General features: G+C 39.0%; 1 protein-coding gene across 1 annotated transcript in view; it reads left to right on the plus strand.

Moving 5' to 3' along the window:
• TCEA1 (transcription elongation factor A (SII), 1) overlaps nucleotides 1-10695 on the plus strand; it is a 107480-nt gene that overhangs the window by 33952 nt on the left and 62833 nt on the right. Inside the window, exon 2 of the mRNA XM_006871865.1 lies at nucleotides 1674-1736. Coding sequence (XP_006871927.1) covers nucleotides 1674-1736 — 63 coding nt within the window. The remainder of the gene's footprint in view (nucleotides 1-1673; nucleotides 1737-10695) is intronic.

Below are 10695 nucleotides of genomic sequence, written 5' to 3' on the forward strand. Positions count from 1 at the left end.
GACAGTGTGGGTGTTCTTATGCATATGCCCTCTCTTCTTATCAGCTGGATGCTTCACTCTCCACTCTAGTCCTCTGTGGCTATGTCACTGACTCTGGGCTGTGGCAACTTTTTAAAAGTTTCCTTAACCATTTTTAGATCAGTGATCTATTTTGAGTTAATTTTTGCTAAGGTATAAGGTATGGGTATGCATTTCATTTGTCTCTGCACTATTTGTTGAAGAAACTGTTCTTTTTGCGTTGAATAGATCATTGAAAATCCGTTGGCTATAAAGATATATGAACTCATTTATGGCTTCTTAATTCTATTTATTTGATCTGTTGTTATTGTTAAATGTTGACTCATAATAACCGTGAATTGGGTTTCCGAGGAGACACTGGTGGGTTTTCAACTACCTACCTTTTGGTTCACTGTCCAGTGTTTATCCTATCCTACAGCATCACATCAGGAGTCCAATCTTTGATCTGTATATGTCTATCCTTGTATCACTGCCACACTATTTTTATTGCTATAATTTTGTAATATGCTTTGAAATTAAAACGTGTGAGTCCTCCTGTTTTGTTATTCTTTTTCAAGATTGTTTTGGTTATTTAGGCACCCTAGCAATTCCAAACGAATTTGAAAATTGGCTGGTTTTCCCATGAAAATTTGGATTGTTTTATACTACTACCACAGTAAGAAATATATTTTACATTTTCCTTCCTGGGACATGCATATAAACAATTACTGTTGAACTTTCACAAAACAATACTATCATAAGTTGCTTTATAGGTGCTGATCCTAACCTATGAGTAGATTTTATGATCCTTTGTTGGGTTGCAACTTTAAAAAAAAACCCAAAAACATGACACCTAGACGTCACTAATTAACTTGGTTAGGTTCCAAAGACCCAGTCATTACATAAAATTTGGTATTATGTGAAAATGGGAGGATGATCACATGAGATCAAAATAGAGGATGACTACATCATTGCATAAATGCCAAACCATTGACAATCATGGCCCAGCTAAGTTGTCATATAACCATGGTCAGTGTTACTCTTGCATTTACCTTGGCATTCATTATTGCCAGTAGTTGTTATGGCAATTACCAATGTCATTAATGTGTAAAAATATCTGGGTAATAGATTTTTCACTTTTGTAAATGTGCAATGTCAGATAACAAGATAGTCAATAAGTGAGGAGTTGTGAAGTGCTGTCCAGTCTGTTCCAATTCATAGCCACCCTATATAGAGTTTCCGAGGAGTGCCTGGTGGGTTTGATCTGCCGACCTTGTGGTTAGCTGCCCTGTGCTTTTCCTACAGTGCCAGTGTCAATTGACATGACAGTGTTCTGCATCCTACTCTGGTGACAGCAACTGGAGTCTTAAAAGCCATCTAAGGTACAACTATTGGCAGAATACAGATTCTTTGTGACCATCTAAGGTGCAACTAGAATCCTGATGTGGTACTGTAGAATAAGCACTGGACTGCTAACCACAAGGGTGGTAGTTCAAATCCACCAGCCACTCCATGGAAACCCTATACAAGGTCGCTATGAGTCAGAGCGGACTCCTTGGCATTTCCCAACAACAATAGCAATAAGTGACTTACGGATCGAAACACATAAATTTAAATTGCTCGTTAGTCTTTATCTTAACATTTTGAGAATTGTTTAAAATTATTTTATTTTACAGGCTGGAGCATTGGATTTGCTGAAGGAGCTTAAGAATATTCCCATGACCCTCGAGTTATTACAGGTATGTACTTACATGTATCACATTCAATACATATAAAAATAAAATCCACTACCAGTAAGTCAACACCAACTTATAGTGACCCTGTATAGAGTTTCCAAGGCTATATTCTTTATAGGAGCTGAAAACGTCATCTTTCACTTCCACAAAGCAGCTGGAGGGTTTGAACTGCTGACCTTGTGGTTAGCAATTCGTTGCTTATTCTACAGTCCCACTAGGACTTTTTTGTACATATATGTTGTTAAGTGCCACTGAGTCAGTTTCAACTCATAGCGACCCTGTATAGGGTTTCCAAGAAGTGACTGGTGAATTTGAACTGCCAACCTTGCAGTCTAGTGCTTTATCTCACAGTGCCACACCTATTATATATATCTTAATCCTAGATCTTATTTAATATTTTAATAAAAAGGAGCACATACATTACTGTACCACCTTTAAAAAATTTTATAGGTGTATGTTATATAATTTAAGAATTGATAATTATCATAAAATACTGAGACATTTTTGTACTGTCTTGTTATGGAATAAGAGGATCCTTGATAGTGTAATGGTTAAGCTCTCGGCTGCTAAAAGGTTGGTAGTTTGAACCCACCCAGTCAATGTGCAGGAGAAACACCTAGCAGTCTGTTTCTGCACAGATTACAGCCAAGATAACCCTAGGGGCAATTTAATGTGTCACATGGGTCAATATGAGTTGAAAATTGATGGTACATTATAGTGTAAACATTTACTAACTTCTTCCTTTAGTTTTCCTTTACATCTCACTTATTTTTGTTGTTGTTGTTGAGAATATACACAGTAAAATGTATACCAATTCGACAGTTTCTGTATTTATAATGTAGTGACATTGATTACAGTATACTAGTTGTGCAACTACTCTCACCTTCCTTTTCTGAGTTGTTCCTCCCTCATTGACTGCCATCTAGAGTTCCTGTCTAATCTCATTGCTCTTGTCAGTTTGACCCCTATTTTGTTGTTAAGTGCCGTCGAGTAAATTCCAACTCGTAATGATCCTCTATAGGGTTTCTGAGGAATGTCTGGTGGGTTTGATCCACTGACCTAGTGGTTAACAATTTAGTGCTTATTCTACAGTGCCACACTAGGACTCCTTGATTCCATATAGCTGTTTCTTAAAAGAACGTAATACTCACGGCACATCTTTTTTACTTGTCAGGCCAAACTGTTACTCAGTTTAAGAAGACTTCAGGGGATGTGTTTGGTTTGAAGTTTTAAGATGATCTCAGGGCAGTAGGTTCAGAGTTCATCTTCTCTGCATGACTCCCAAAAGTCTAGAGTTCATGAGAATTAGAAATTTTGTTCTGTATTTTCTGCTTTTTAATCCAAATTGTTCTGTGGAATCTTTGATCAAAATGTCCAGTAATGGTAGCTAGACACCTTCCAGGCCCCCTGATCTCATGCAAAGGAGGCAGTTGTTCATAGAAGCAAGTAGCCACACATTTCATGTTGTTGTTGTTAAGTGCCATCGAGTTGATTCAGATCCATAGTGACCCTATATAGGGTTTCTGAGGAGCAGCTGGTAAGCTTGAACCACCAACCTTGCAGTTCAAACGACTTTGCAGTCTTGACGCATTATTAGCCCAAACCGTCACACCAGGATCATCCTTATTGCTGACTTTCTGTTTTTCTGTTTTTGGCAAATAAAGACCAGTTGTTCCTTGGACGACTCTTTGCAAACTTTAAAAACCCCAGGCACTCTGTGATGAACTAGGAGGTACAGAAGAGCATGAAGTACGTGTTGTTAGGCCAATTAACTGGGATGCCCCATGAAACTATGACGCCAAACCTTCAGATTGAGGGACCAAATCCCATGATATGTTTGATTGTACATAAGCTTTCAAATCTTTTTGGGTATTTACTTAAGATTGAAATTACTGAGTCACATGATAGTCCTATATTTAGTTTTCTGTGGACCTGCTATACTGTTTTCCACAGTACCATTTTGCATTCCTATTAGCAGTGGGTAAGGGTTTCAGCTTCCCCATATCCTTGCCAACATTTTTTATTTTCTGTTCTTTCTTTTTTTTTTTCCTTCTTGCCCATCTTAGTGGAAGTGAAATGGTAGCTCATTGTGGTTTTGATTTGCATCTCTCTGGTGGCTAAAAAGGAGCCCTGGTGGTATAGTGAGTTAAGTGTTAGACTGCTAACCTCAAGATTGGCAGTTCAAACTCACCAGCTGCTCTGTGGGTGAAAGATGAAGCTGTCTGTTCCCGTAAAGACTTATAGTCTAGGGAACTCTGTGGAGCAGTTCCATTCTTTCCTTGTAGGTCATTATTAGTGGAAATTGACTCAATGGAGTGGTTTTTGGTGGATACAAATGTTAAACATTTTTATCCCCTCTTTAATGAAATGTCTATTCAAGTCCTTTGCCCATTTTATAATGAGTTATTGGCCTTTTGTTATTAAGTTGCCAAAGGTGTATGTACATTTTGATTATTAGATTCTTGTTGAATACATGGAAATCCCTGGTGACGCTATAGAATAAACACTGGATTGCTAACCACGAGGTCAACAGTTGAAATCCACTAGTCATTTCATGGGAGAAAGATGAGACTTTCTTCTCTAGTAAGATTTACAACCTTGGAAACCCTGTTATGGGGTCGCTAAGTCTGTATGGACTTGATGGCAGTTGGTTTGGGGCGGGGGGGAAAAGGGGAGAGGTTGGATATATAGTTTCTGAACATATTCTCCCACTTGGTAGCTTGTTGCAGTATAGTGAATTATTTAATATATTTTCTAGCCATATATTTAAAAATTATTTAATTAAATATTCCAATTAAAATTTTATTTTTAAAAACATAATAATTTAATATGTCTCTTTGTAATTCCCACTAAATGACTTTTTTCTGATGAGTTTGGATGAGAGAGTGTGGGGGAAGATGCTGATAGGATTATATGATTCAGTTGTCAATGATTGATTGGTAATAGTGTTAATTATGATCGTATAAACTTGGAAATCTAACCAGGGGTGTGATTTGTTTTGCCATCATGCTGGTATAAAATGAACCATCTTGGTGATGTGAGGGTGGTGCATGCCTTTGCTTGACTAACCAAGCTTTGCCTTCATCTGACCTCTGGTTTTTGGGACTTGAGTTTGTGACTTGACCATATTTTGCCAGCTTCTGCAGCCTTGTGATTTGGTGTGAGTAAGGAGAAGCTTTCTGACTAAGTCTAAATGGTAGACTTGGGACTTGCCAGCCTCCAATTGTGAGTCATTACCTTGACAGCTCATGAATTCTAGGAGATGTTGCAGTGAATTGAAAAACACAGGACATGGGAGAGGATGTTGAGGCGAGAGTAGTGGTTGATACCAGGGATTATGGAGTGGTATGGTGTTGTTGTTAAGTGCCATCAAATGGGTTTTGACTCATAGCAACCCTGCATAGGGTTTCTGAAGAGCAACTGGTGAGTTTGAGCTGCTCACCTTGCATTTAGCAAGTATCCCAGGATTCCATGGAGTGGTATAACAGTTTACCACTGGGAGATTTGACAGTTGAACATTTGGGATACCTTTGACCTTCACCTCATAGGGATCAGCCTCATGCTGATCCTTCTAAAATAAATCTTGCAGTTGTCAGAAGTGGAATATAAATCCATGACTCCAAGAGTTCTGCAATTCGCAGCACTTTTTTTTTTTTTTTAAATGTTTTATTGTGAATTATATGATAGTTTACATGGGAGAACTTTAGTTTTACATTTATTCCATCGTATATCATCACACTGCCATGGTTCCAAACCCCTCCATGCATCATCAACCACCCAAAGGGTATATCCCAGAAGCCTGCCCCCTACACTTCTCCCTCCTCCCCCCAGTTTTCGGCCCACAGTCCCTTTCCCTCCCTGGGTCCAAAGTCCCCAGTCGCTTCATCACTCCACGTCATTATCTCTGTCTCTATCTCAGGCATCTCTGTTTCTCTGGGTAGGGTCCCGCTCTCGGCTCTTCTCCATTGATGGTCCCAGGGTCCTCCACTCCTAGAATGAAAAGTTAATCACTCCCCTCCTTGCTATAAAATGTCCACTGTTAAATTTCCAACCCTCACAATCAGTCCTGATAACAAGAGACCCATCTGCATTTCATTTCATCAGCCCTTCCTAGACAGGTTTTATACTACCCACTGGAGACTCTACCTTCCTTCACGTTCTCTGGATCTAGGTTCCCTCTTGAAAGCTTGTAAGCCAGTCACTTCTTGCCTTTTTAGCCCACTCCCCCCCATTTTAAGTAGCCAATATCCAAGTTGCTCATCCCTGTCTACTCTCTGTGTGGAGAGGGTGAGAATGATTCTTGCGTAAGGATTTGTTTCCTTTTTTGAGCTACTGCATCCATAGGTGTAGGTCAAGTTCATCAAATTGTATCAGATGGCGCTTTTTTCCTCTTCTTTCTTCTTCAGATTGAGCTCTGATCATCCAGTCATTGAAGCCAGGTCAAGTGGGTATTATCTGCAAGTGTGGGTGTTCTTGCATCTATCCGCTCTCTCATCAGCTGGATGTTTCACTCCCCACTCTAGTCCACTGTGGATATGTCACTGACTCTGGGCCCAAGAGTCCCCAGGTCTTGCCACACTGCTGGCCGACCAGGTCTCCACCCGGGTTCACAGGAATCTATTGAACGTTGTGGGCTTAGCTCGCCGCTTCATTGCTGTTTTTCCCTTACTTCCCCTTATGGTTGACGTGCATGGTCACCAATCAGAGTGTGTATTCCCATTGATTCTTAGTCTTGGAAGAGGATTTGCACTGGGGGGACCCAACCACTTGCCTTGATGTCTCCTGGACAAGCAGCTTACTTGTACTTGTAGTAACAGTCGGACTGCCTTTATTGTTTTGTATTTTTCGTGTAGGTGTTTCTATCAAGAAGTATCTTCTGTTTTTCTAGCTGCTCCAGGCTGGTCTGCTTGTCCATTCAAGTGGAAATTTCCCATCTCTGAAGATCTGGATGTGGTTCAGGCCTCTACCTATAGTCTTATGTAATGCAGAGGCTCCTCAGGAAACCTCCTTCACTGGGCACGTTGTAGCCCCACTTTAGGTATTCCAGTCAGTTATAGGCAGAAGACGAACTTACAAGCTTTCTAATTTGCATGGTCTTTAATTTCTATGTTTGTGTATTTTCTGTTTTTTTGTTGTTTGTCTTTTCCTGCATTTTTGATGTGTAGCTTCACTCCATTGTGGTCAGTGAAAATATTTTATATAATTTCAGTCTTTTAAAATTCATCAAGACCTAATGTGTACTAATGTGATGGTTGTTGTTAAATGCTGTTGAGTCATTTCCTACTCATGTTCTTCTGGCAGTGCATGGCATATTTAATATTCCATGGCATATTTAATATTCTTTGTCAACACTAGATTTAAATGCATCAATTCTTGTATGGTCTTTGAAGGAACCTGCAAACAACTACCCCCGATTAGTACTGAATAAAGTCGTGCTTGAGCTTCAGGGTCTCCAGAAAGCTTAAGTCTTTATTATACTTGGGGGAGTCCTCCCCACGCCCCAGTAATTCCAGCTTCAGGAAATCTCCATGCCCATTGTAAACTCACCAGAACTGTATCCAGACCACACCACCTTAAATACCTCAGTCTGTAAGTGAACAGACGGGCTCTTGGTCTCCTTTGGTGACTTAGAGTACCCCCTTCCCAGGTTTACTCTCTCTCAATAAACCTAACCTGCCTGCTGTTGAAGCCAGGACTCTCTTGTCTCTTTCTTTCTTTTCCTTATTTATTATCTAGCTTTCACATGCATTTAAGAGGTGATTGAATGAAAATATTATGACTTGGGTCAGGTGTACCTTAGTCCTCAAACTGACATCTTTGCTGTTGAACATTTTAAAGAGGTCTTGTGTAGCAGATTTGCCCAATGCAATATGTTCTTTAATTTCTTGACTGCTGCTTTCAAGAGTCTAGATTATGGATCGAAGTAAAATGAAACCCTTGACCATTTCAGGTTTTTCTTCATTTATCTTGTTGTTCTTTATTGGTTCAGTTGTTAGCATTTTTATTTTCTATATATTGAGTTGTAATCCATACTGAAAGCTATATATATTTTTAATCTTTATTAGTATGTGCTTCAAGTCTTTTTTGTTTTCAGCAAGCAACGTTGTGTTGTCTGCATATTGCCGGTTTTTACTGGTATGTTGTTGTTGTTGTTAAGTACCGTGGAGTCGGTTCCAACTCATAGTGATCCTGCACAGTGTTTTCGAGGCTACAAATCTTTACAGGAGCAGAATGCCTCATCTTTTTCCCACGGAACCGCTGGTAGTTTCGAACTGCTGACCTTGAGATTGGCAGCCCGACTCGTAACCACTACGCTACCAGAGCTCCTTTTTATTGGTATAGAATGTAGTATATTCTGTTGTTGAGTAGAGTGTCTATATATGTTGTCTAGTTGATTTATAGTGTCATTCAGGTCCTCTATTTTCTTGTTATCTTAATTTTCTAGATGTTCTATCCAACATTGAAAATGTATCAAAGCCTGCAACTATTAACTGTAGTACTATCTATTTTTCTCATCAGTTTGATAACTGCTTGCTTTATATGTTTAGATTCCTCAATATTGGGAGCATATGTTTTTATGATTGCTAAATCTTTTTGATTAATTGACCCTTTTTCACTATATAAAGGAGTGTGGTGGCTCTGTATGATAAGCATTGGACTGCCAGCCACAAGGTTGGTGATTTGATCTCACCAGCTGCTCTTTGGAAGAAAAATGAGGCTTCCTGCTTCTGCAAAGACGTACAGCCTCAGAAACTGTATGCAGTGTTGTTATGAGTCGAGACCAATTCAACAGCACTTAACAACAACAAATTGTCCATCTTTATCTCATTTGATAGATTTTGACTTAAAGTCTGCTTTGTCTAATATTAAAATTGCTGCCAAGTCTCTCTTAGTTATAATTTGCATGGGATATTTTTTTGATCCTTAGACTTTCTACAACTATCTGTGCTGTTGGGTTTAAGATACGTCTCTCGTAAACAGCATATAGTTGGATCATATGTTTTAATTAATTACTTATAGGAAGTGACTTCTGCTATTTCATTATTTGGTTTTTGAGTGTCTCATCTTAAGCCTTCTTTGTCTTTGTCCTTTACCCCTACTTGATTTTGTGTTTTGTTGTTTTATTATTGAGCCTCCTCCCCCCCTTTTCCTTTTGCATGTTTTTCATATATTTTCTTAGTGGTTTCAATGAGTATTATATTTAACGGTTTATATAACATTTAGGGAAAGTTGGTTCCAACTAACTTTGTTGTTGCTGTTGTTATGTGCCGTGGAGTCGGTTCCAACTCATAGCGACCCTGTACAGGGTTTCCGAGGCTGTAAATCTTTATGGGAGCAGAAAGCCTCATCTTTCTCCTGCGGAACAGCTGGTAGTTTTGAACTGCTGACCTTGCAGCCCGCAGCCCGATTCGTAACCACTACGCCACCAGAGCTCCTTAACTTTAGTAATATATAAAAAATTATTTATACCACTCCTGTCCTCCTTTTTGTTTTTACCACTTACAACACCTTTATATTTCATTTGAGTACTATTTTGTCTTTACCTTTTTTATTTTTTGCTACTAAAAATCATGAAGGACAAACATTAAAATTGTCAAGCATAAGTATCTTATCATTGGACAATATCATGATATCAAATGCAAATAAAATTTTGCTAAAGATAATTCAAATACTGCTTTAACAGTACATAGGGAACTGCCAGAGATTCAAGCTAGATACAGACAGAGATGTGAAACGAGTTATATCATTGCTGATTCCAGATGGATCTTGGCTAAAAGTATAGAGTACAAGAAAGATGCTTGCCTGTGTTTTATTGACTATGCTTTATTAACTATGCAAAGATTTTCAATTGTGTGGATCAAGACAAACTATGGACAATATAGAGGAGAATGAGTATTTTGAACACTTCATTGTTCTCATGAGTAACTGTACATAGGCCAAGAGACAGTCATTTGAACAGAACAAGGGGACACTGCATAGTTTAAGATCAGGAAAAGTGTGCTTCAATGTTGTATTCTTCATCATAGTTATTCAGTCTGTATGCTGAGCAAATAATCTGAGAATCTATTATATGAAGAAGAATGTGGCATCAAGATTGGAGGAAGACTTATTAAACAACCTTTGATGTGCACATGATACAACCTTGCTTGCTGAAAGCAAAGAGGACCTCAAATACTTACTGATGAAGTTCAAAGACCACAGTTTTCAGTATGGGTTGTACCTCAGTGTAAAGGAAACAAAAATCCTCACCACTGGACCAGTAAATAAAAATAACATCATGATAAATGGAGAAGAGATTGAAGTTGTCAAAGACTTCATTTTGCTTGAATCCACTATCAACAATCATGGAAGCAGCTGTAAAGAAATCAAATGATGTATTGCATTAGACAGGTTTGCTACACAAGACCTCTTTTAAAGTACTGAAGAGCAGAGATGTCACTTTGAGGACTAATGTGTGCCTGGCCCAATTCATGGTATTTCAAATAGCCTCATAGGCATGTCTGCTGGATCTGGACAGACCACTGGCATATCATCTGACTTCAGTTTCTTTGGACTTGAGCCACTGGCCTGCTTTATTACCTGCCAATCCTGGGAGTCATCAGCAGCTTGCTTTCTAACCTGCTGGACCTGCCTGCTTGCTGTCTGACCTGTCAATCTTGAGACTTTGACCTGAACTTAGAAGTCTCCCACCTTTACAACTGTGTGAACCATTTCCTTGATATAAACTTCTCTCACGGCACTTAACAACAACAACAACTCTGTATATTTATCTATATAAATATAAATGTATTTTTGTTGCTTATGTGCCATGGAGTTGGTTCTGACTCAGAGTGACTCTATATATCGGGTTTCTGAGGCTGTAAATCTTTGAGAGCAGAAAGCCTCATCTTTCTCCTATGGAACCACCGGTAGTTTTGAACTGCTGACCTTGAGGTTAGCAGCCCAACTCGTAACCACTACA

This window comes from Chrysochloris asiatica, unplaced genomic scaffold (assembly GCF_000296735.1).
Source record: "Chrysochloris asiatica unplaced genomic scaffold, ChrAsi1.0 scaffold00176, whole genome shotgun sequence".
NCBI classification, from domain to species: domain Eukaryota; kingdom Metazoa; phylum Chordata; class Mammalia; order Afrosoricida; family Chrysochloridae; genus Chrysochloris; species Chrysochloris asiatica.